Source organism: Pongo pygmaeus, chromosome 3 (genome assembly GCF_028885625.2).
Source record: "Pongo pygmaeus isolate AG05252 chromosome 3, NHGRI_mPonPyg2-v2.0_pri, whole genome shotgun sequence".
NCBI lineage: Eukaryota > Metazoa > Chordata > Mammalia > Primates > Hominidae > Pongo > Pongo pygmaeus.
Genome location: NC_072376.2, coordinates 181,455,507 through 181,482,552, shown reverse-complemented (window position 1 = coordinate 181,482,552; position 27,046 = coordinate 181,455,507). Strand labels below are relative to the sequence as shown.

The following is a 27,046-nucleotide window of genomic DNA, read 5'->3' as shown; positions in this document are numbered from 1 at the left end:
TTCTCATCTCTCAAAAACTAAAGTTTTTATTCTGTTTTGTTCGTTGTAAAGTTATGTGTGGCATAACATTTTTATTACCTTAAAGAGTAGTTAAATGTTCACGATGCATTTTGTGGGTTAATATACTTACAAATTTAATACTTAGTTATTAACAATAAAAACAAGATAAACTTTACAATCTGTATCTCATAGTCAACACTAGTGACCATTTTCATTTATGTCCAGTGTGGAACTCACTAAAAATTTCACTATGTGGAAAGTATTTCAGAATTCCGTGAATTTACTCAAAATGTGACTAATGATTCTTTGTGTGAGAGTGGATGGCTTCTAGTATTTAGTGTTTTTAATTGTTATGTAGGCCTACATTTGAATTTGGGAGATACCATTATGAAAGATTATGAATATCTCTGGAATACCATATCAAAGTTGGTCAGAGACTTTGAGGTTGGACAGCCATTTCCTCTGAGAACAACAAAATTTTGTTTTCTTGAAAAGAAACCATCACCAATCAAAGGTAATGAATTTCTAAGTTAATCTGAAATGAAAGCATTATTCCTGTGAAAATGTTTAGGAAACACCACTAATTCAATGCTGCAAGTATAAATAATTTTCTGGCACTTGAATTTTAATAATAAAAATAAATTACCTTTATTCTTATATCCTTGGAGTGGTATGCTATGACTATAATTATGAAGATTTACATTTTGCTTATAATTAATATTGTTTCAATTAAAAAACACAGCCAGATATATGTGACTTCCATTTCAGCAATATGGCAGTTATAGGTCAACAGAAAAATCTCCTTGTGTAAAGCACTTGAGATGCTGAATAACAGACACCAAACATCTTTTTATATCATTATAGCTAAGCTGAAAACATCCTAGGGGCTGAAAAATTTAGGGAAGACCACATGGGCTCTCTGCCTCTTTTAGGCAGCAAGTTGCAGGGTCTTAAATAAGAAAGGATCCCGACAAACACAGGCACAGGGAACTAGGAGGATCCCAGGCAGAGCAATGGTGGTTTACCTGGAATCATGAACCATTCAATAGAATAAAAAGTCATTCATTTGTCTATTATCATATTATACATGATATGTAATTATCTATCTATCTATTTCGTGTGTGTGTGTGTGTGTGTGTGTGTGTGTGTATAAAATCAAAGAGGACCCAAGAGAATACTGTAATCATATCAAATAATTTCATTACCATCTATATTTTTCCCTACTTCTTTTTTATTTCATTTTCATGAAAGTCTTTGTATATGTGTATGTATATGTATATAGATATATACTCTCTGAGGCTTCCATCGTCAAACTCTTTGTCTTATAATAAGGAATAATAAAAGGAATTCACATTTGAAAATAAAAGGCATAGGTATTTTTCTTTATCTTCTTTCCTTCCTTCCTTCCTTCCTTCCTTCCTTCCTTCCTTCCTCCCTCCCTCCCTGTGTGCGTGTGTGTGTTTTCTTTCTTTCTTTCTTTCTTTCTTTCTTTCCTTCCTTCCTCCCTCCCTCCTTCCTTCCCTCCCTCCTTTCTTTCTCTCTCTTTCTTTCTTTCATTTCCTTTCCCTCCCCGCCTCCCTCCCTCCCTCCCTTCCTTCTTCCTTCCTTCTTCCCATCTACCTACCTATCTGATTTATCCATCTATCATCTGTCTACTTACCCATCCATCCATCCACCCATCCATGCATCCATCCATCCACCCATCCATGCATCCATTCACCCACCCATTCCCCATGCATATCCACCCACCCATCCCCCATGCATATCCACATATATGCTAAAATGCTGTCTAATTCTTTATACTCTACTGTGTTCCAAAGTGTTTTACTGTGGGAAATAGCTTTATGAGAAGGGCTGAACTTGATACATGTAAATAAGATTAATGTAAAATGTTTTTAATATGAAGTTTTAGAAAATAATATGTAATATTCCTGTCTGAAAGTTTTACATTTGACCTTGTCTCAATTTTTTTTTTTGTTTCTTTACAGACAGCTCCAATGAAATGGTGCCCAATTTGGGTTTTATTCCAATTTCATCTTTTGTGGTTGATAAATTTGCTGGAGATATTTTGAAAGATTTGCCTTTTCTAAAGAGGTATAAGGCCAAAAACTGTGCCTCAATAAATACTTGTATGGAATACATGAGTTACTCAACAAGGATTATTTGAAATGCAGACGATTAGAGTACATTACATGTAGTATGTGTTTGTAATACATAATGAATTTAAAATCAAAATTTTCAATGCCTTTTGGCCATTACATGTAAAAATCTGTATAGTTTTTAGTCTTAGAATAAATCACTACAGCTGCATATTTTAAATTAATGAATTAATGAATGCCTATTAGTTGATATTGATGGGATTGTTAGAGACATGGAGTAGATTTTGATTTATTAAACCTCTAATAAACTGCTCTTTGGATTCTACCACCCACATCATATTGCAGAAAGAAGAAGGGGAACTATGATTTTCAAAAACATTATAAAATAAAATCTGTTCTGTGTTATATTTGGAAGTGTGCAATTTAAAATATGCCTTTTTTTGGTCTCGCAGTGATGATCCTATTGTTACTTCACTGGTTAAACAAAAGGAATTTGATGAACTTGTGCACTGGCATTCTCATAAACCCCTGAGTGATGATTATGACAGGTCCAGGTGTCAGTTTGATGGTGAGTTCTGTGACTCTAGTGAAATAAATTTAAATCTACTTTACTCTCTGCCTTTTATTTTATAGTGGAAAATTATCATATCATGAGACACAAATTAAATTTTTTTGAATGAAAATAGTCTACAAGATATTTAGATGTGCATTGGGAAAGATGGTAATGAAAAATTCTTTTTCCTTGTTGACAGTCATACGTATGTAGATATGTATGTGTTTTAGGAGGAAGTGCTAGAAGTTGTTTCAAGGAAAGATGGTTTGTAGTTTAAGCAATGTTTGTATTCCTTGGAGTCAAATATATTGAGACCATAGTCCTTCAAGCAATTTTAACTGTTTCATAACACCCGATTGGCTGCATGTAACAAGCACCAGCATTCTATCTGCCTTCATGCTCAGGGTGGTTAAAACTACAAAAGGAGGCCCATGAAACCACTAACAGTGGATCAACAGAGACTGAATTTGGGATCTTGTCTTCATCTCAACTTTCTGTATCCCTGTGCTTACCCCCAGCCCCATTAGAGTTGACAAAACTTACTCTGAGAATAACCTAGGAGTAGGCATAGCAAGTATGCTCCTGTGAAGTACTTATTAGCCTGGGTATGTAAATAATGACCAAGGTGTGGGGGGATACTTTAGATGAACCATTAACATGCTTCAGAGTGGTTTGGTGTGATGTGTATAGTTACAGACATAGAAAAATTAATCAGCTTAGTTATTTCATTACGGTGAGTATTACAGTTTTTATGGAGATAAGGGAGTAAGGCATATCTTGACTTTGGGGGCATCCTATGTTATTAGATTTTACCATTTTAGCTGCCATGCTCTGGGCTCTGGCTCTGTGGCTATGGTCCGGAGTAAGGATTTTTTCTATCCAGTGATACAAGAAGTCAGAATATCTCAGATGGTTGTCTTCTTCACTCTGCCTCTACCTTCTTCTTAAACTAATTCACAGGGCACAGGACATAGGTAATGACTGGAATCCATCATTTTTTTGTTGCACCCTGATACCTAATTTAGGAGGTAGACCATGAGAGTGTGTTTTGTCACTTCCATCTTTTAAATAAGAAAAGGAATTATTATCCATAGATAACTTGATTTTGCATTCTCTCTTTAAGAAAGATAATAAGATTAAATTACTTTTCCGCTAATTTAACTACTGGATGTGGGATAATATGAAGAATTGATGAGAATGCTATTGAAAAACTACAATAAAGTTACATTTTAAGTCTTTTCTTTTTCAGAAAAATCTAGAGACCCTCGTGTTCTTAGATCTGTGCAAAAGTATCATGTTTTCCAACGGTTTTATGGGAATTCATTAGAAACAGTCTCTTCGAAAATCATCGTGACTCAAACTATTAAGTCAAAGAAGGATTTTAGTGGGCCCAAGAGCAAAAAGCCACACGTAGGTTCTATAAATTCTATCAAATTAAAAAAATTTTCTTTTTCTTTTCTCAAGTTGATATGTGTTATCCCTTTGGTGGTTTCTTTTTATATAATGCCTTTTCTTGATATATATATGCATATATTTTTATATATGAATACTTATTCTTTTACCTCTTGCTGAAAAAGCCTAACCTGCATAAAAAAGTTGTAATGGTATTCACACATAATGACATATGTATCTATTTGAAGAATAATTAAGTGACTAAAGTTTTGAGTTTAGAAATTTTAAACTAACATTAAAAATATAGTTGTTCATTAATTACAGTGAAAATCTTTTTCATATAGGTAGTAAAAATGGATATGAAATGTTTGTCTACTTTTTTTCTAAATTATAAAGAGTGTTTACACTTTTCCAAAGTATTTAAATGATTGATTAATCCACCACATTTTGTGAGTGCAAGGTTAGAACTCTCCATTTCCTCTTTCTGTGTGGGTTGTACTCCTGCAACCTTACCTTTTTCCTTCTTGGGATGTCATTTTTCTACTCTTTTCCTGGGAGACGTAACTGGGGATGGAATACAAGGGGTAAATAAGGAAAGTTCCAATCTATTTCTGGAATAATAATACTAATAGTTTATGATCTAAAATTATCAGTTGATAATTCCTGAAACATTAATGTCTAAGTACAGATATTTTTATTTTAAAACTGAATTTTCTGATTATTTGACTTTAGAGGCAGGTCATAAAGGTTTCCATCTTAAACAAATGGAAAACTCATCAGGCTTTAGTATCTTTCTGTGGGCCTCAAAGTTGGGGATTTGGAAGTGGCATTTATTTTCACAAAAAGTTTCTCTTAAGATGAAAGGTTTTAGTATGTTAGAGAAAGTACCAACTTAACAAAACCAATCACAAATAAAGGTATTTGTCACATATCCACCTTAACAAATTGAAATAAACATGGTGAAGTTATCAGGAATGGAACATATAAAGACCTCAAAAAATATTTTTATTCTCACTTCTGAATAATTACTTTTGTGAAAATTTTGGCAACATCAGGAAAATGTGCATCTCTTTGTCAAGCCTTCAGTGGACATTTTCAGAACTCCGAGAGACAGACAGTTCATCAGTTCAAGGACTTATCAAAAAAGCTCTTGTATTTTCTAATCAAGATAACTTCAAAAAATAATCACAAATTACTCTAAAAGGTTCTCACATGTTCTGTGATGCCTCTATTCTTGAACTGCTTCAAAAGTTCAAGCAGTTGGGCTGTCCCATCTTTTGTTTTAAGAGCCAAAGAGAATTCTCTCTGAGCCCAACTATGTGATCATTGTTTCTCTCCTCCTTTTCATTTTTATAGCCAATTGTATTGTCAGTGAGACTATTTAATTAAACATTTACTTTTTTATTATGGGTGACAAAAGACTACTGCTTTTCAGTTTTTTTGTTGTTGTTTTGAGAGATGTTATGAAATGGTAAATTTGCAGAAATTCTTGTCACATAATACAATGTATGAAAATAGAAAAATCTACATGGCAAAGGGTGAAAGGTAACCCTTGTACTACTGAGACAGAACCATGCTAAATTGGCCCAACACAGCAAATTAGGAAGACTAAACACTGGGAAAGCTCAAATATTATTGATTAGAATTATTTGTTTCTAATTTAGAGAGTGATGACAACTAAAACTGACTTCATTATAGGCAGGCATTTACATATTAATTTCTTGACTAGCCAGAAGTGTGGAAGATGTGTTGGAATCCTCTTGCTAATACAACAATTCTCTAATTGTCTTTGTAGATTAATGAGTCAGATTGGTAAAAGCATAGTAAAAGTGGGTCCATACTATGTTTAAGTTAATTGGAAGTGCTTATTGAGGAAGAGCAAATCAGTTGTATTTGTGTTGCTCCTCTTATCCACTCCTCTTCTTCCTCTTTCCTTATTCACTCATCAAACATTACGGACTAAATGCTTTGTGCTTGAGACATACAGACAACAAAGGCACATTCCCATCTCAAGGATCTCAATCAAGAGAGGAGAAATGGCAAATGAAATTACAACTACAGTTTATGTTAATGAGTGCTTCAATGGGTGTCTGAGCAGAGGAAGAATACATGACTTAGACTTGGGAGAGTCAGGGAAAGCTTCATGGAGGAAATATCGTAAACAAGTAGAGAATAGGGAGGTGATGTGGGAAGAATGGAAGAGGACAGGCAATTCCAGAGAGAGCAGCAGATATCATAGCATGGAGAAATGAAAAGAGAGGTGACCTCTTGTCTCTTATTTTGTGACATTAACTCTTCTTCTTCTTCTTTTTTTTTTTTTTTCTGAGACAGAGTCCTGCTCCATCGCCCAGGCTGGAGTGCAGTGGCCCAGTCTCGGCTCACTGCAACCTCTGCCGCCCAGGTTCAAGGGATTCTCATGCCTCAGCCTCCCAAGTAGCTGGGACTACAGGAGTGTGTCACCACGCCCAGCTAATTTTTGTATAGTTAGTAGATAAGAGGTTTCACCATGTTGGCCAGGCTGGTCTGAAACTCCTGGCTTCAGGTGATCCGCCAGCCTCAGCCTCCCAAAATTCTGGGATTACAGGTGTCAGTCACCATGCCCGGCAACATTTACTCTTTTATTTATAAACCACACCACTCAGAAATCTAGAAATTATCTACAGAGAGCCTTTACACTCCCTAAATTACATTGTTTTAAGTTATAAATTAACAGAGGCTTAATTTCCAAAAGAAAAAAAGAAATTTTTCACATCTACTCAAAATGGGATGATGGTCAAAGTCATCAATACACTCATAATATTGTCTCACTCGTGACCTGTTATCTCAGAATATTTTCAACTTGTTTTAAGAGATATTTTTTTCCTTTGGGGCAGGAGACCAAGGCTGAAATAATTACTAGAGAGAATAAGAAAAGGTTATTTGCCAAGGAAGAACAAAAGGAAGAGCAAAAGTGGAATGCTTTGTCATTTTCTATTGAAGAGCAATTGAAAGAGAATTTACACTCTGGAATAAAGAACCTGGAAGATTTTTTGAAATCCTGTAAAAGTAGCTCTGTGAAACTTCAGGTTGAAATGGTGGGGTTAACTGCTTGCTTGAAAGCCTGGAAAGAACATTGCCGAAGTGAAGAAGGTATGTGATTCTGTTTTCTTATTTCGGTGAGTTGGAGAATTAATACAAATGTAATGATGATAGTTGCCATTTATTAACTGGAAATTTGCATTAGAAGACTTACATGCACTATCTTATTTTGTGTATTATTACCTTTACAATAGTTTCCTGCTACCTGCCAGGGGTATGTTCCAAGACCCACAATGGTTGCCTGAAACTGTAGATAGTACCAAATGCCACGTATACTGTTTTTTCCTATGCATACATACCTATGATAAAGTTTAATTTCTAAATTAGGTACAGTAAGAGATTAACAACAATAACTAATAAGATAGAATAATTATAACAATATATTGTAATAAAAGTTATGTAAATATGGTCTCTCTTCCTCAAAATACCTTATTGTACTATACTCACCCCTTTTCTTCCTGTGAGAATGTGAGATGATAAAATGGCTACATGATGAGGTGAAGTGAGGTGAATGATGAACGCTCTTGTTGACCTTCTGATGATACAACAGAAGGAGAATCATCTGCTTCAGGTGATCTTTGCATCATGAAGCCATGATGGAGTGAATGACTGATGTTAGGAGCAGATGGTATTGATGATTGGGGTCCTCCATGGTTGAAAGAGTTTTGCTAAAATATTTTAGAAGAACAACATTATCAGTAACCCTTGTCACTTTTTTTCTTTTTTTTTTTTGAGATGGAGTCTCACTCTGTCACCCAGGCTGGAGTACAGTGGCACCATCTCGGCTCACTGCAACCTCTGCCTCCCGAGTTCAAGCAATTCTTCTGCCTCAACCTCTCGAGTAGCTGGGATTACAGGTGTGCGCCACCATGCCCAGCTAATTTTTGTATTTTTATTAGAGACGAGGTTTCACCATATTGGCCAGGCTGGTCTTGAACTCCTGACTTTGTGGTCCACCCGCCGCAGCCTCCCAAAGTGCTGGGATTACAGGTGCGAGCCATCGCGCCCAGCCACTGTTGTCTCTTTTTAACTCATCAAAGTGTTTCTGTGACGGTTGCAATTCTTTTGTGATTATGTGGGTGACTTTACTGCTGTATTCCATCTGAGAATTGTATTCCATATTTTTTCTTTTAATATCTATGTAATTTGAAACACTTCAGCAAATTCAGGTTCTGCTTCATGTTCTTCTTCATCTTCCTCCCTAGATGACTCAATAAGTTCTTCCATTTCCTCATTTGTTAACATTTCCTAATGAACTTCAATATGTTGTATCACTTCTTTATCAAACACGTTGGTAAATCCCTCTTTATCAATTAGTCTTGCTGCATGAATTATTTTCCTAACTTCTCCACTGATCCCCTGGAAGCCTTGAAAATCACTCAGGACTTCACTCCATAAATTCTTCCAGCAGGCATTTATGGTTTTTGGGTTTAATTAATCCATTGCATCTTTGGTGAGTGTTATTGCATCAGCAATAGTGAATAATTTCCAGCACCTTATCATGTCCAGATTAGGGTCTGCATCAATTGCTGATTGAATGTGATCAAACACCAGGCAGGTGTATGTGGCTTTGACAAACTGAATGATGCCATAGTCAAGGGGCTGAAGCAGTGAGTTTGTATTTGGAGGTAAAAATACAATCTCAATATTTTCATTTTCAACAAAAACAGATTTGGGATGGTTGGTGCATTGTCTAGTATTCCAAGCTTTCCTCTTTCAAGTATTTTTTCACTTCTGGGAAGAAGCATTGGTAGAACCATTCCATAAAAATGTTGGCTGTCATTCACACTTTCTGATTATGTTGCCGGAACACAAGAAGATAATTTTTGCTTTTGTTTTTGAGAGTGTATGGCTTCTTCAGTCTGTATGCTATTATGCCTGTCTTTATTATATGCACTGCAGCATTGCCACCTAGTACCAGGGTTAATCTGTCCTTCCATGTTTTATGTCTTGGTGCCTCCTTTGGACTTTTATGAATGTAGGTTCTATTGGGCATCTTCTTCCAGAAGAGCCTGGTTTCATCACAATTAAAACCTTGCTTTGGATGGTATCCTTTCTTTCTAACCAGCTTCTTCAACTCTGCCAGAAATGTGGCAGCAGCTTCTTCATTGGCAGATGGAGCCTCTTCAGTCTAGTTTTTTTGTTTTGTTTTGTTTTGTTTTTGAGACGGAGCCTTGCTCTGTCACCAGACTGGAGTGCAGTGGCGTGATCTTGCTCACTGCAACCTCCGCCTCCTGGGTCCAAGCGATTCTGCTGCCTCAGCCTCCCGAGTATCTGGGACTACATGCTCACGCCACCATGCCCAGCTAATTTTTGGATTTTTACTAGAGATGGGATTTCACCATGTTGGCATGTTGGCCAGGATCATCGATCTCTTGACGTCATGATCTGCCCACCTTAGCTTTTCAAATTGCTGGGATTACAGGCATGAGCCACTGAGCCTGGCCCGCTTCAGCATTTTTTATATTTTTCAGTCCGAACCTATTCCTGAATTTGTGTAACCATCCTATATTTGAAGAAAATGGGTCATTGTCACTCATTTCGGAGGATGCCTTGTTGAAGTCTTCATACAGATTCAATGCTTTCAGGTGCAACATGTTTCCATCACCTGGAAAATATTTTCTATTCATGTCTTCCACCTATCTTAACTAAGCACTTATCAAACACTGTGTCCAAAATTTTTGCCATTTGAGGTGCAACAACAAAACTAGCACAGATTTCTTTTTTCTTCTTCACAACTTCATGGTTAAAAGATTGTTTCTGACTGTAGATCTTAGCAACCTCAGCATATGAGTTTTTCTTCACTTATTAAGTCAAGAACTTTCACGTTTTCACTTAAAGAAAGCACTTTATGGCTTCTTTTTGGCATATCTGAATTGCCAACATCACGTATTTTACAGTTTGGGGCCATTATTAAGTAAAAGAAGGATTATTTGAATACCAACACTGAGGCATCAATGCAGTCAATCTGATCATCAAGGTGGCTACTAAGTGACTAATGGGAAGGTGGTGTCTACAGTGTGAACATGGGGGACAAAGGAAGGATTCATGTCCTGAGCAGGATGAAGTGAGATGGTGCGAGATTTCATCACACAACTCAAAATGGTGTGCAATTTAAAAACATATGATTTATGTATTTCTGGAATTTTTTTTTCTTTTCTTTTTTTTTTTTTTTTTTTGAGACGGAGTCTTGCTCTTTCGCCCAGGCTGGAGTGCAGTGGCACTATCTCGGCTCACTGCAAGCTCCGCCTCCTGGGTTCACGCCATTCTCCTGCCTCAGCCTCCTGAGTAGCTGGGACTACAGGCGCCCGCTACTGCACCCAGCTAATTTTTTGTATTTTTAGTAGAGATGGGGTTTCACCATATTAGCCAGGATGGTCTCGATCTCCTGACCTCATGATCTGCCCGCCTCGGCCTCCCAAAGTGCTGTGATTATAGGCGTGAGCCACCGTGCCTGGCCTGGAATTTTCATTTAACCGTTTTGAACCACGGTTTAGCTCAGATCCCTGATACCACCAATAAAAGGACAATTTTGTATTTTATCAATAAGCAATGAAATCTCAGAGAGGGTCCCAAGGGCAAATATATAGCACATCCATAAGCACCTTCAAAGACGGGTGCAAAAGGAACAACTTATAAAGTTGTGGGCATGGTTAAGGAAACCAACAAAAACGATGAGGCACCCAGGAAGAATCTGTCATTCACCTTTGAGACCAATGAGTAAACATTTCCTTTTTGGGTAACACTGTATTCATGCTTCCGTGGCATGCTGAGTTCTTCCAAAGCTGCTGTGGATACCATGTGCTCTTCTTTACAATTTCCATAGCAGGTAGTAAAAAAGAAAAGAGGCAGAAAGAGGAAGATACAGGTGATATAGGATCACATCAAGATGTGTAAATTCACAAGTGAAATGATCTTGTTCCATAATACCTCCAAACTGACAGTTCTTCTGAGCAAACCTAGTTGATCTGTCAGTTTTGAGCATCTCCACACTTTGATCCATTTAACACATGACCTCTATGTTCTCTCCAACACCCTGACCTATTCTCTCCAGCAACCTCCTATTGTTTCTGCTGCTTAATTGGGAATGATCAAGTGTTATGCACTGTTTTTCTAAGTGAACTGCTCACTTAGAAAAACAGTGCATAACAATCAGTATGAACTGTATTACATTTCCTTTGTAGCCTCTTACTGTATTCAGTAGACACCTACTGAATATTGTTAAATAGGTGAAATATAGATGATTGATTAGAAGAAACCCTGACGTAATAAGTATGAAATAATTAGCAGAGCAGAGGAACAAAAAGGATATGTATGAATATAAAGCAATGGAGAGAGATTAGCAACATCTAGAATGTGACAGTTGGAAGAGGTGGATTGAATTGAAGGGCTCCAATGATTACACCAAATACGTATCTGTGGTCAACCATAGGACTCAATAAATGTTGCTAAGGTTTTAACCAGATATTTCAAGTCATAAAGATATTTTTCTTTGAACATAGTAGAGCACATATGAAAATAAAAGATGGAGAAAATATTTGTTATTCTTCCTAAACTTTTACAAACTTGAGCTTTTTTTATCTTATTTCTATTATGAACTACAATTTTTTTCCCAACACTGATATAGCTACATCTCAATAATCCACAGAGATGATGAAGTGTGGATAGTTGTACTTCAATTTTACTTTATTTGGTCCTTTCTACTCCAAAACCTCCACTAATGCCAAGTAAGATACTGAGGCCATCTAGATGATTAATCTTGGATAATCAAATGAATTATTTTTGATGGTCTTTATAACAATTTTATTGTTTATTCTTTACCAAGGTAAAACCATGAAAGATTTAAGTATAGCTGTTCAAATGATGAAAAGGATCCACTCCTTGATGGAAAAATACTCAGAACTTTTACAAGAAGATGATCGGCAGCTCATAGCCAGATGCCTTAAGTATTTAGGATTTGATGAGTTGGCAAGTTCTTTACATCCAACCCAGGTAATATTATCAGAATAGCTTAATTTCAACAGGGTAATTATCAGATATACATAAAGTGTTTTGCAAAGATAGTCATCTCTTCCAGATTTTTTTTTTTTTTTTTACTGAAAATACTGTTATTAGTAGTAACCCAACTGCCCAATCTTGAAGTAATGCATAATTAGAAAATTTGTACAAATGCTTACCTGGACAAACAGATTAAATGCCAGATAATCTCTGCAGATCCTTTAAAACTAACCCTGCACTTAATTCTAGCAAAACATCTCAAAACTATAGTGTGATTATTCAATTGTCTTTAAATATATCAGGTTGTAGCCACAAATGTCATGATGTATATTTGAAAATCTTGATGTCTACTAATTTTTTCTAGTTAAGGCAATGATTTAAAAAATTTAAATTTAAAAGGTGGTAAAATGCTTTTCACATAGAAAGTGCTCAGTAGTAAATGTTTTACTTATTTAAATGATATTCTAATTCAATGTCATTTTCAAAACGGACTTTTAAAATAATGCAGAATGCAGAAAATGATGTAAAAGTGAAGAAAAGGAATAAATATTCAGTTGGCATTGGGCCAGCTCGGTTCCAACTGCAATACATGGGCCATTATTTGATACGAGATGAGAGAAAAGACCCAGATCCCAGGGTCCAGGATTTTATTCCCGACACATGGCAGGTAATACTGCAAATGAAGCAAAAATTACTGTATTTTCTTATTATATGTGATCTCAGAGGTTTCCCATTATTGTGGCTCTACATATTATATTTGATGTTGATGTCATTTAAAGATACTTTGTTATTGAAAATGTCAAATGTGGACTATGTTTTCCCCAATTAAAGAAAGTGAGATTTTCTTTTATTATACAGACCATTTCCTTGGAGGTACATTAATGGATTCATATGTTTAGCTCTGATGTTATCTCAGTGTCATCCAGCTGTATCATCATGGAGCAGCCTCCAGGTTTTCCCTGTGTCAATAGGATTTCATATGTAAATATATAAAATGCATAGAGAAATTTGGATAGTTTAAATAGTAGGGACAATTGTTTAGATATTTACACATTGCATCTGTCACCATAGTAGCTATTCTAAAAATGTACATAAAATTAATATTGAGGGATATAAAATTTAGAAGAAAAGGATGCATTTCTACATGCATTGAACCATACCAACTTGCTGATAAATTGAACATGTTTGCCTACAGAAATGCAGTTTTATAGCTTCAGTCTAATAGACTGCCCCCTTCAGAATCTTTCTTATGATGGTGGGGTAGGTTAAAAAATGCATGGCGCCTTTTCATGAATAGGAAAACCGGTTCCTTGCTTCAGTGTAGGACTAGAGGCAGTAATTAATGCTCTCCATTAATTTCATTCACATTGTAACTCTTCTTATGCCCAGTTCACGCTGAGGTGTGGCCAGGAGTGGACCGGTTGGGGTTTTGAGTTGTTTTCCCACCTTCTACCTATTACATAGACTTATTATCATTCTTCGGCTAGTCAACATTCTTCGGCTGAAGGGATGGAGCTCTCTCATCCTGGCATTCTTCTATGTAGAAAGTAGAAGATCAGTAGTAAAATTAAGAATGTTTCTTGTTTCTTCTCCTCAGATATTTTTTTCACCATCAGTAATATACATATTGTCTCTTTCTTAGAACTTAGTTTCTCAGCCGCACTTAGTAAATAGCAAATAATTACAAGATGTTTTCTCAATAATAAGATATTTTGTTCAGACATCCTCTCCATTTTTCACACATAAAACCCACCTTACAGATGTTCAAAAGCATAAAAATGATCTCTTTTGAGAGAATGACATGAGACCTTCAGATGTACCTACAGATCCTTTGAGGTTCAGAAAATCGTATTGGAAGTCTATAAATACTGTCTTTGTTTTGGTAACATACGGTTCACTTTCTTGACACGAATGGTACTCTGCACCCTGCAGCGAGAGCTCCTTGATGTTGTGGATAAGAATGAGTCAGCAGTGATTGTTGCCCCAACGTCCTCAGGCAAAACCTATGCCTCCTACTACTGTATGGAGAAAGTGCTGAAGGAGAGCGATGACGGGGTGGTCGTGTACGTTGCACCCACAAAGGTAGTGCTCAAGTGACTGTAATATTCTCTTTCATTCCTGAACCTACTATTTAAAAATAATGAACATGGTCACATGGTAGATCTAGTTCACTTTATTTTTTAACCTGCATTTTGTTGTTCCAGTGTCTGAAGCTAAAATAACATACATGTACATATACATATACATATACACATACATACACACACACACAAACATATACATAAAATAACATATACATATTCAAACTTTAGATATCAGGGGAAAGTCACCAAATAGAGGAGACACAATTTTTTTTCTGATGTATAGGCAACATTTTCTGTTTTTTCTTCTGATGAATACTTTTTAAATTCCATTTTACTTTAGGTTGAGGTTTATCAATGAGGTTTGTATGCTGAGTCAGCTACCTCAAAGAGAATATGTTAGTGTGTTTAGAGTAGTGGGTTGATGAAAGGGGTTAGTAAGCTTTCTGCACTGAAAGCAGGATACACTTTTAGACAGTTCTTGTTGTCCTCTGATATTTCACCTCTCTGTATTATGTGACTAACGGATCTTTTTCTTTGTCAATCAGGCCCTTGTTAACCAAGTGGCAGCGACTGTTCAGAATCGTTTTACGAAACATCTGCCAAGTGGTGAAGCTCTCTGTGGTGTTTTCACCAGGGAGTATCGTCATGACGCCTTAAACTGTCAGGTAGGGTATTTTAATTAATAAGTGTGTTATCAAATTATATAACTGTACTTGTATGTCTCTTTGACTAGAAATTCAACATCTTCACAAGGCTTGTGAAAATAATTTCTTTGAATTTATGAAAGACAAAATACTTTTAGAAAAAATGTAATATTGTTACATTTCAAAGAGTGAGAACTAGAACTCATCTTTCTCTAAGGACACTGACCTTTGGATTTCTGATTTAATTTATATTTTATTGCATTGTCTTGGTTTGTAAAGGGATTCAGAATGATCTGAAGAATGCTATGTTGTAGAAAATTAACAAACCTCAACTTTACATCAATCACTTTTTCTTCATAAGTATCTATTAAGGATACTCATGATTTAGAAAATGTATTATGGATCGTATACCTGGTGTTAAATCATAAACAGTTTTCACCCTTATGAACTCACAGATCAACAATTAAGACTAAATAAGAATGAACACATGATTATAGAAGATTGCATGGTAGACATGGAGATGTTCTACCCAGATTGCCTTTCAAAGAAGGACTTGATGTGGGGAGTGTGGTTAAGATAGATGCCAGCTGTCAGCTCCTCCAGTTCTGCCTCCACAGTCTATACCCTGCAACTGAGCTAAGTAGAAGTATGAACAGCGGGCTGCTGTGGCTCGATGTGGAACAACTCTGACAGCAGTCCTTACTCCAGAACTGTGAGCTGGGTTGGCTGAGGCTCCATAAGGCCTGCCTTGCAGTTAGGCTTCCCTCTCTGCTCATGCCTGCTTCCCTGCTCTTTTCACTAGCTGATTCTTAATAAACATCTTTCAATCCAAACTCATGTCAGTGTCAGGTTTTAAAGAATGAAACTTGTGACAATGAATAATTTCTATTTTTAAACCCTGAATGCTCATAAACAAGGATGTAAACTTCAAATATGATTTTCTACCATTTTTGGCCTACCAAAATTTCAGTTTCATATGGTTCCAATGAATATGGCACAGTTTTGATGAAACCCTGAATTCTCAGAAGCAATGTTATATGCCAATTATCAGCAGGTACATTCAGGACTCATAAGTCTATCTTACATATTCCTGTAACTATGTCAACACATAGTAAGTGCTCAAAATGTTACTTCACACAATATTATTCTTTGTAGGTACTTATTACAGTGCCTGCCTGCTTTGAAATTCTGCTGCTTGCTCCTCATCGCCAAAACTGGGTGAAAAGGATCAGATATGTTATATTTGATGAGGTAGGTTTGGTGTTCTTTCTTTGCTTAATTTCCTACTGCACATTTGCACAGCAATGAAGATATTTGGTGTTTCAGGACATCTGTCCCATTGGATGGAGTTCAGATTGAGAAGGCCTCCCTTTTTTTTTTTCTGAGTGATTTTTTCCTGGGAATTACAGATTTTTGGCTTCCTTTTCCTGTTGTGACTCAATAGGGTAAAAAGATCCACCCTGCAGAGTTCTGTATGGGAGTGGAATCTTTCATTGACAACTGTTTCAGGGGAAATAGAATTCAACCATCCTGGTACAAGTTTCCCTGGACAGAGATTTCAATCCAATCTTTGACCTATAAAATAAATAATTTTTGGCTCTAACAATGATGTCAATTACATAAGTTTTATCAGTCATGATCCCAACAGATAATTAAATGACATTCTTGAAATGCAATAATTCAAGAAGGGTATTTTTCAAAGGTGTATGTGAGGGAATCCATAAGGGTTAGTGCAGTAATCTAGAGCTAGTAGTTTACCCCTCGGCTTAAAGCGGCAAGGCGTGGAAGCATTTATGGAAACTCAAAAGGAGATTCCAATTGTGTTGGCCATATTGTGAGGAACATAGCTGATTCAAGGTAGCTTTGCAGGAAAGGAGCCAATGGTGGAAAAATGACCTCAGCCTCAGTCTCCCCACTTCTTCTGATCTATGGCCAAGGCCCTCCATAGGCCAAACCCAGTGGAACCAGAAATCATAAGAGTCCTTTTGACAAAGTACCTATAGGTCAGCTTCCCTGGGAAGAGAGAGCAGAATAAAAAACAATGTAGATTTATAGCGATTTATTGGGGCAAATGGAAGATACTTAGCAAAGCTATATTGCAGCATTATTAGGAATATTTATTGGTCAGGCGCGGTGGCTCACACCTGTAATCCCAGGACTGTGGGAAGCTGAGGCGGGCAGATTGCCTGAGGTCAGGAGTTTGAGGCCAGCCTGGCCAACATGGTGAAACCCCATCTCTACTAAAAATACAAAAATTAGCTGGGTATGGTGGCAGGTGCCTGTAATCTCAGCTACTCAGGAGGCTGAGGCAGGAGAACCACTTGAACCCAGGAGGTGGGCAGTGAGCCAAGATCGTACCACTGCACTCCAGCCTGGTACCAGAGCGAAACTCCATCTCAAAAAAAGAAAGAAAGAAAAAAAAGGGGGAATATTTATTAAAAGAGATTTAAAACACGATAGAAAGATATATTCTTTGACTCTGTGGAATTTTACATTCAAAGGGGAAAAGTTTAACAAATCTCTGTAACTTACGTTTTCCTTGCTATAAACTTGGAGGTACCAAATAGGCTGTGCTTTGGATTTGTTTGATACTGATTTATTATATTTATTTTTGGTTAATCTCATATTGCATCATGAAGGTCTGGAATATTCTTGTTTTCAAAAATCCAACAACTTTGTCTATGAAATCTAGAACTTTGAATTAAAATCTCATCTCAAAACTCTGAAGTGATATGACGATATGACTTTGGCTATTTCAGGTTTTCAAATTTTGTGTAAGGGATAAAACCGAAAGGTTTTAAAGGCTAACATCTATTCTGGCAGAATCAGGGAAAAGTGCTATCTAGTGCAAAGCATAAGGTCAATATTTGATGGAGTGGTATTTTATCTCACCAGGACAAGCCCAGATGGGCAGTGGGTATGCATATTCTAATAGATATATAATTTGACTTTGATAGTAAGTCTTTTTCAGTTGCTTGTCAGGTCTCATACTTTGTTAAATGAAGACCACATTTGAGACTCTTTTCTAAATCTAGTTTGATTTGCTCATCCATTCATTTACTCAGCGGATATTTAAGGAGTGCCTCCTCAGTGCTAGGCTTTGTGTCAGTGGCTAGGAATAGAATATTCAGGTCTAAGGTTACAGTTTACTTAATGCCTTATCTATTAGACACTGGAGCTGACAGCAGTTTAATCAAGAAAGAGGAAATAAACAAGTGAGCTCACAAATGATGATGCCAGCCCACTTTGGTACAAACTGTGAAGGGAGAGACCAGGCTGTCATGACTGCAGTCCTGGCAGAGTGTCAGGAGGAGGCAACTCTGGAATAGGTGGTCAGAAAAGTCTTTTTTATGGATTGGCATTGAGCTGAACTCTACCATTTGAATAAGAGAGGGTAAGAGTATTTTAAGCAGAGGGAATAATACATGTGAAAGCTCTTGGGTGGGAAGGGTGAGTTCAAGGAACAAAGAAAAGGTCATTCTTTCTGGACCATAGTAAAGGTGGAGAGAGTGGATTGAGATAAAGCCAGAGAGGCAGCAGCGGCCAAATGATGCCAGACATTATACATCCCATTAAGGAGTTTATATTTTATTTCACATGCAAAGGGAAGATATTAAAGCAATTTATTTAGTGACATGACTTGATATAGTTTATCTTTTTAAACTTTTTTTTTTTTTTTTTTTTGAGACGGAACCTCGCTCTGTTGCCCAGGCTGGGCCCAGTGGCGCGATCTCAGCTCACTGCAAGCTCCGCCTTCTGGGTTCACGCCATTCTCCTGCCTCAGCCTCCCAAGTAGGGACTACAGGCACCCACCACCACGCCCGGCTAATTTTTTTGTATTTGTAGTAGAGACGGGGTTTCACTGTGTTAGCGAGGATGGTCTCGATCTCCTGACCTCGTGATCCGCCTGCCTCGGCCTCCCAAAGTGCTGGGATTACAGGCGTGAGCCACTGCGCCCGGCCAACATTTTTATTTTGGCTGTGATGTGAAGAATTTAAGGGCAGATAGGGAGGCTAAGTATAGTAGTCAAGTGGATATTGTGGTAGCGCTGCTGAGATATGAGAGTAGCTAGGTTGGCGGTAGACATGAAGAGAAATGCATTGAGTTCAAAGAAATTTTTGAAAGTAAAGTAAAGCCGAATTGTTGGTGAATTGGTTGTGAGGATTTTTAATATTTCTTTAAACTTGGCATGGTCACTTAAAGGCGATGGGAAGGCATGCGTGACAATTTCAAGATTCCAAGTCTTACTTTCATTTGCTATTTTTAAATCAACTTTTCAGTTGAGATTTTTTTTTTCTTTAATAGGTTCATTGTCTTGGTGGAGAAATTGGAGCAGAAATCTGGGAACATCTCCTTGTCATGATCCGATGTCCCTTTTTGGCTCTTTCAGCTACCATAAGTAATCCTGAACATCTCACCGAGTAGGCATTAAGTTCCAATTTGGACAGAGTGTTTATCTATTTTGAATGTTTGAATTTCATAATTTCTCTATGGGTTCTGAGGAGTTTCATAAGTTTCTAGTGAATTTATTAGTTTATTTCTGGATCTTCAAGAAACTGCATATCTCTACACCTCCTGGCCATTGTTGAGGAAACCCACCCTCTACAAATCAAGGACTTCCCCACCCAGATCTGCAATTGAGTAGGAAATTTCCCCCATCCCAAAAATGATTCGTCAGAAAAGATATGTTTTTGTTTCTTTTTTTGTCATTCACCAAGAAATAAAAAATAAAACGATATAACAACACACTCAGCCATGGGTCCTGTGGTCCATTTTCCCACTTTATAGAGATGTTTAGAAAGATAGCAAATTCTTATTAGTTGAAAGCCCCATTTTATCTTGTCATTGGGCTTGATTTTTGCCTACTACTAATAATTTTTTTTACTTTACAATAATATTTATTTATTTACTAATAACAATCCTATAATACCTCCTATGTGCCCAGTACTGTTCTAAGTGCTTTACATGTATTAATTTATTTTAAATGCCCAGCAACCCTTATGATTTATGCTTACTTCCATTACTACTATTAAATAGTCACAGTTCCAATATGACTACCATATTTCCATTTTAAAATGTGGAAAACTATGTACAGAAAGATGAAGTTATTCAACCAAGAGACACAGCTATTACTAAGAAGGTTGGGATTTAATTTCAGGTAGTCTGGCTTCTGAGTCTATTCCCCTAAGCACACTTTATAAGGAAGACGAAATTGTCTTTACTTAAACTACTTAATTTCACATGAAGTAGTTCCATGTTCTGCCTAAATAATATGTACGTTTATTTTTTAAGGTGGCTACAATTGGTAAAATGGTACTGGAAACAAGAAGACAAAATAATTGAAAATAATACCGCTTCTAAAAGACATGTGGGTCGTCATGCCGGCTTTCCCAAAGACTTCTTGCAAGTAAAACAATCGTATAAAGTTAGACTTGGTATGTTTGATATATTTATATAAAGTTTGCCTTTTACTTTATTATTTAAAAAAAATCTACCATTGCCTTGATCTTGATGCCGTTTACTTTAAATTTATTTCAGTGATTACGTTTCCATTGATGTGGAAATTCTTGTTCTTCATTTTTAGTGCTCTATGGAGAGAGGTACAATGATCTAGAGAAGCATGTGTGTTCAATAAAACATGGTGACATTCATTTTGATCATTTTCACCCATGTGCTGCACTAACAACCGATCACGTAAGTAATATTTTAGCTATATTTGTTCTAAGTAATATAAAATATTTGTATGTATTATAAATAAATGCTGCCTAATTGATATTTATCAGAATTATAGAATAGAATTACAGAATTACAGAAACTGATACTTTAACCTTAATTTAAAAAATAACAAGAGTATTTTTTCTAATTCTCATTGGTTCTTCAACAATGCCTGAATACACAAAGATTAAAAACCACTACAAATTTAACCTGAATTTTTAGCTAATTTTATTTATTCTCGGATGTTTTCTTTGGCAATTTTTCTTCTTCTCAGCGCCCATGTCTGTCTGTCTACCCCTCTGACACTAATTCTTCTCATAGTGCAGCCACGCAATTATATGTGGACAATCCCTAGTACATAGAAAAATCAGGTAAAAGACATTCTCACTAACGTAGCAATCACGACATGATTTTTTTGGTGGTGAGACAGTAAGGTGGAGGTCTTAGGAAGATTTCAGCTGGGACACCGGGGTGTCAGTGGGGAAAGATTTCTTAATTTTTCTTGCATAGTTCTCTTCCTCTTTCATCCTAGTCCCATACATGGCCCATTTAAACTTCCTTTGGCTTTCAAAGTGATGATTAGTCAATAGTTTTGTCTTCCTTCTAAAACCTTAAATATATTCCAAATTCTGTTATGTTAAACATAATAGGACATCCATCATAAGATTGTTGTGATGATTAAAGGAGGTAAAATATGTAAAATTTTTAGAGCACAAAAGTCAACATAATTTGACATGAATATAATTCAACGTAACTCTCAACTTTTCTTTAAAGATAATTTTGATCTTTCCAAGTCTCTTTTGGCTTTCTTTTGGAAAAAGCTAAATGCATACCTCCTTAGCTTGACAACCAAGGTCATCTAATGACCTGGCCCCAATGTCCTTTCCATTCATTCACTGGGGATATCTTACCTGGCAGCCCTCATGCTATATATTGCTCTTAGAATATTTCAAACTGGATGCCAAATACCAGTCATTCAGATCTTGTTCATCTTCCATAATTCTTCAAATGTGAAACCTTTTCTGAATTCTTCTCTGACTTTCTTAGCTAGATGTAATCTTTCTTCTCTCAATAATACCTTGTCTGTGTTTCTAATACGACACCAGCCATGATGAGCTTACTGCTTAAGTTGTTTACATGCATATAGTCTTTACTTACTAGAATAACTCTTAGAAGACAAATTGTGTGTCCTTCATTTCCTAACAAGTTGCTATGTATATAAAAGGTACTAAGTGTGTGTTAAATAAGAACAGCTAACCTAAATTGAGCACTTACTTCATGTTCTAAAAATTCTACGTTTTTAAACCTCTTTTAACCACTACGACAATTTTATGATAGATGTCTTAATACTATTCCCACTTTACAATGAGGAAAGTGAGGCATAGAGAACTTAACTAACTCAGTGTTGCATCATTAAGTAAATGGTGGGGCCAGGATGCAACCTCAAACAAGGTGGCTTCTAAAAGCAAGCTGGCTGATGGTAATTTTCTAATAGGATTTTGTTATGGAAACTTATCTCTTGTGTGACAATGGCCCAATCCAAATTCTAAATAAACCTAAATATGGACAAAATTCTTGTGACTTAACTCATACTCCAAACCTAGAATATGGATGATAACCCACATATAAGAATAAAAGGCACTTTATTCTCTCATTTTTCTTTCTCCCTTCCCTTCCCTTCCCTTCCTTTCCTTTCCCTTCCCTTCCCTTCTTTCCCTCCTTCCCTCCTTCCCTCCCTTCTTTCCTTTATGATATCCAGGAGTTATCTGACATTTTCATCATTACCTGGCATTTTAAAAACAGTATAGTATTTAAAAATTATTCTGTGTAGGATGGTTCAAGGCAGATTATCTTAAAGCAGCAATGAATATAGTGGTTTGGAGTACTTGCTGAAATTGTCATTTTGGTCCAAGTGCCTTTCCTCTATTTTCAGTAGCTATTAATGGAGTAACTGGAAAGCAATAGAACTGCCACAGTGTGCTGTGACCCCAGATGACTTCTGCAAAGGTCATGCTGTTGTATGAGTCTTCTTAAGATGTCTAGACTTTTGTGGCAGGAATGCAGGATGAACATAAAACTTAGGTATTAGTAAGTCCGTTTTGACAGCTGTGTGTATAGCATGTGTTTATATAGGACATATCCTAAAGAAGCAGTGATAAAAACCAAGGAGACCTTTCAACTGAGTAAATAATTCCTGGTCTTGTGTAGTCCATTTCAGATTAATATGAAAAAATGGAGTGGCAAGAAAAAAACATAATAAACTGTGGCAACATAAGAAGGGCCATCCACCTGGGTTCTTTCCTCTATAGTTGTAGTATAAAAATGATTTCAGGAGTGGGGCAGGACGAGTGAGCTGGTCTGAATCCAACCATAGTAAGGGATCGCCTTCAATCCATACATGGCTTGTTTCTGGCTAAGGACAGTGTCTTTTGGCCTTTGGCCCAATTTTCATGCCACACAGGAACAGCTGCTGACTCCTGGAGAGCTATCAGCCCCAGGAAGTCCTTGAGAGAACTGCTGTCTATCTGTTTCTGCTCAGCATAGATCAATGCCTACCCTCACCTATGACATTAGGGACAATGTGGTTTACAAAAATAGCATCATGGTATAATACTATTGTGTTTATAAATAAAGAATGATACAAATCTATGACCTTTTATTTCTCTCCATTTTTCTGCCTAGACTCACTCAACTTTTGCAGGATCATTAGTCACTATGCAGTGGAGAACAACTGAATTGGATCCCCAGTATTTAGGCATAGGACTGTTAAACTGATTTAAAAAATTAAGAACTATAAGGGATAATTAGTCAATCATATTGATGGCTGTGGCATTAATCATATGCCAGGCATTTTACTAGGTCTGTTACATATGTTATCTAATATAATTCTCATAAGGGAAATCTATGTTACAGGCAGAATTATCCTTCATTTTAGAAATGAGGAAACTCAGACCTCTCTAAAATGCTAAGAGACTTAAGAAATCGTAAGCATTCTAGCAATCAAAAACAGAAGATTTATATTTTAAAATTATAATAAATCTTGGATTTATTGTATGTTTTTATTTTAGATAGGTAGAATAAGTAACCACTTTCAAGTAATACCTAACAAGAGAGCAAGATGCCAACATTACAAAATAATAGGTGTTTTGTTTTATTTAGTATGTTGACATAATATAGTCCTTAGCATTTAGCTATCTTTCAATACTCCAACTGAGATGTTAAATGATGATTCTGGGAATTGTTTTACGTTCTATAGTTTTAAAGGTTTGAAGAACATATGTTGATTTTGTCTGCTCTCACTACAGTCTTTAGGGTGGAAGTAAAAATATTGTATTTTCATTCCCATATTATGGATGAGGAACTAGCATTTACAGGTGCAATTAGAACCAGATCTTCTGATTCAAACTCTCCTGTACTTTCCATTCTACCAAACATCATCTCCAGTTTTTTTCAGCCGTATTGTGTTTGGAGTGGCTTTTTTAGCCCCGAAATTTGAAACCTGAATTTTATAACGTATTAATAGCTATTTACGAAAGCAAGTGCCCTATTGTCAAATTATTTTGGATAAATTTGCATGCTATATTTACTTCTTTGAGATTTAACACTTCCAGTGAGAAATCCCAAAGAATCCTATTTGATACAATATATATCATTTCTCCCTCCTTTTTCTTTTTTGAAGAATACTGTCTTAGCCCATTCAACAGGCTTCTATAACAAAAATACCACAAATTAAGAGGCTTCAGAAACAAAGATTTATTTTTCAGAATTCTGGAGGCTGGGGAGTCCAAGGTCAAGGCACTGGGAGATTTGGTGTCTTGTGAGGGCCTGCTTTCTGGTTCATAGATAGCTGTCTTCTTGCTGTGCCCTCACATGGCAGAAGGGACAGGGGAGATCTCTGTGGTCTCTTTTGTAACAGCATTAATCCCATTCATGAGGGTTCGTCCTTCATGACCTAATCATCTCCGAAAGGATTTACCTCTAGATACCATCACATTGGGGATTCGGTTTCAATATGTAATTTTTGGGGGAAGACAAACATTCAGTCTATACTACATTCCTGTTAACATCTCAGAGAGTATGTTTCTACATGCAAATGATTTGTAGCAGTAATGATTGAAACCAGTAGAAAATACTACAGTGAAACTTTTTGAGAACAGGAATTTTTTATTTCCACTTAAAAATATTTGTGGAAAAAATGAATGGCATACATTGAAGACTTAAAGCAGACCTGTCAGTGACCTTTGGGAGAAGTTTCTTGGAGTCTTGAAGGTGGTGTGAGAGCCTTTATCTTGAAGCTGACCCAGTTCTTATCTTGAAACTTAAGCAAATAAGATTTTCCTGTTTTAGCCTGGCTTGGTACACATAAAAGTAAAGAATCACATTCTTAATTACATCAATTTTTGTGTTAGCTGTAAGGTAGAGGTTATGTATTGTCTAAACTGAGTCCACAAATCTTTCAGCTTCCCATCACTCTGATTTCAATTATGAAGTCAGTTCATAGAAAATTAGCACAATGAAAAGGTCTTAGGAAGTAATATTAAAATTTTTTGGTGGGCTTTTGGCTTTTTTTCCTCTTTAGTGATTCAGGGAACTGTGTTGATAGAATTTGTTAGCATTTAGCACCTATTGGCATTTGAACATTTTAGTTTATTGCCTTTCAGTGTCTTTGGGTTATGATAGTGACTAAGAGGCAAAGGATAAGACATAAAATAAAATAAAGAGTAAAAATTTTAATTTTATTTTAAACAGATTGAAAGGTATGGATTCCCTCCTGATCTTACCCTTTCACCTCGAGAAAGCATCCAGCTATATGATGCCATGTTTCAAATTTGGAAAAGTTGGCCCCGGGCCCAGGTAAATAATAATGATGTAATTAATCCTATTATAGAGGATGATAACATTGACAAACTGTCACCCTTTCTAATCACTGGCATCTAATCTTTTAAAATTATTAGCTGACTCTTCCTACAATAAGAGTGCCTCTTCTCATATTTCTAACATTATCTGTTTGTTTTTTAATGGGTTTTAATTTGTATTTTATTTTAATTCCTGAGAATATTTCTTCTTTTTTTTTGAAATCTTTTCAACTTCTGCAACTTCTGGAACACTATTATATTTCAGTCTTCTTACACCTTAGATTCATATTTCTTTTTATTACACTTGCTTCCCTTCTAAGTCCCAATTGCTGTTTGTTTTCATCTTCTACTTTGTTTTGCTATGTATCCTCTCTTTTGAAGAGCTCATCCATCCTAGTAACGTTATGCATTAGAAGCCATGTGGTGATAAAAAGTTTAACCATCTCTGTGCTCAAGAAACTTGTAAGGCTGTTAATGAGGCATATAATTGAGAAATACTTTTGGATTTTCTTGCATGATTGTACCTAATTTTGTAATATTTGTTTTCAAGGAACTGTGCCCAGAAAACTTCATTCATTTTAACAATAAATTAGTCATTAAAAAGATGGATGCTAGAAAATATGAAGAGAGTCTAAAGGCAGAATTAACAAGTTGGATTAAAAATGGCAACATAGAGCAGGTAATTTTCATACACTTTTTGGCCAAACTTTATTTTTGTTGTTTTCCTGAGTTATGTCATTCAGTTAATACCATTTTCTGATTTTTTTTAATCCTCAATTTTTATTTTAGAAATTTAAGTTGAACATGAAGTCTAGTAATTCTGAGATAGAATAAAAAGAGAAAGTAAACTGGTCTTTGTCTCATCCTCAGTGTCTTCTAAACCATGTGCCAGAGGCTACTGGTTGCTTCTAAATGGCATAGCAGATAAGAACAGAAGGTTCACTATCCATAGAGATGATATTGTTGATACTTTGGCAGTAGAGAGATTGAACTCACAGTAACAGTCTCTGAGAAGATTGTTTTACTCCTCTGTCTTTTTTGACTTGGAGTTTATTGTCCTTTTCTTCTTATTATTTCAAGCTGTAGGAACTATTTGTGTATTAAAACTTTACCTGGAATTATATAAGTTACGGATATTTGTTTTAATAAGTTGATGGTCTTCATATTTTGAAATTTGATTTATTGGCGCAGATTGAGGAATGACATATATTAGACTTTTCTCATTGGATTTTTTTTTTGCTGTAATACCTTAATCTACTCCCATTCAAAAACATAATATAATTGAGTTACATTTTCTTCTAGCTATTTTGTCATTTACAAACCTTGAAAATATATTTGGATGTGATTTTTTGACATAATGTAGAAACTGATTCACACTTGCCCTCCTGTCACAGTGAAACCAGCATCATTTGCTGAAAAATCCTTCTATTCCTGATTTGTATTGTCTTAAAAATTGCAGGTTAAATTGCATATGTGTGTATATATTACTGCCAAATTTTTGTTCTCTAGTGTATGGATTTGTATGTTTCTTTGATGGTTTTTTTGCCTACTTTTATAATGTACTTTCATAGGACTATTTAAAAAAACCCAAAAACATATATTAGACAACTATGAAAATATTTTAGCA

At 36.0% G+C, this 27,046-nt stretch overlaps 1 protein-coding gene across 4 annotated transcripts in view; it reads left to right on the top strand.

Annotated features, from left to right (window-relative positions):
* DDX60 (DExD/H-box helicase 60) overlaps positions 1-27,046 on the top strand; it is a 110,088-nt gene that overhangs the window by 37,471 nt on the left and 45,571 nt on the right. For all 4 annotated transcript variants that reach the window (XM_063664265.1, XM_054485748.2, XM_063664263.1 and 1 more), the window contains exons 10-24: positions 359-514; positions 1,989-2,094; positions 2,552-2,667; positions 3,902-4,062; positions 6,918-7,173; positions 11,948-12,114; positions 12,629-12,787; positions 14,053-14,202; positions 14,750-14,869; positions 16,004-16,099; positions 19,154-19,269; positions 20,141-20,283; positions 20,433-20,542; positions 25,313-25,417; positions 25,970-26,098. In XM_063664265.1, the coding sequence (XP_063520335.1) occupies positions 359-514; positions 1,989-2,094; positions 2,552-2,667; positions 3,902-4,062; positions 6,918-7,173; positions 11,948-12,114; positions 12,629-12,787; positions 14,053-14,202; positions 14,750-14,869; positions 16,004-16,099; positions 19,154-19,269; positions 20,141-20,283; positions 20,433-20,542; positions 25,313-25,417; positions 25,970-26,098 (2,090 nt within the window). The remainder of the gene's footprint in view (positions 1-358; positions 515-1,988; positions 2,095-2,551; positions 2,668-3,901; positions 4,063-6,917; positions 7,174-11,947; positions 12,115-12,628; positions 12,788-14,052; positions 14,203-14,749; positions 14,870-16,003; positions 16,100-19,153; positions 19,270-20,140; positions 20,284-20,432; positions 20,543-25,312; positions 25,418-25,969; positions 26,099-27,046) is intronic.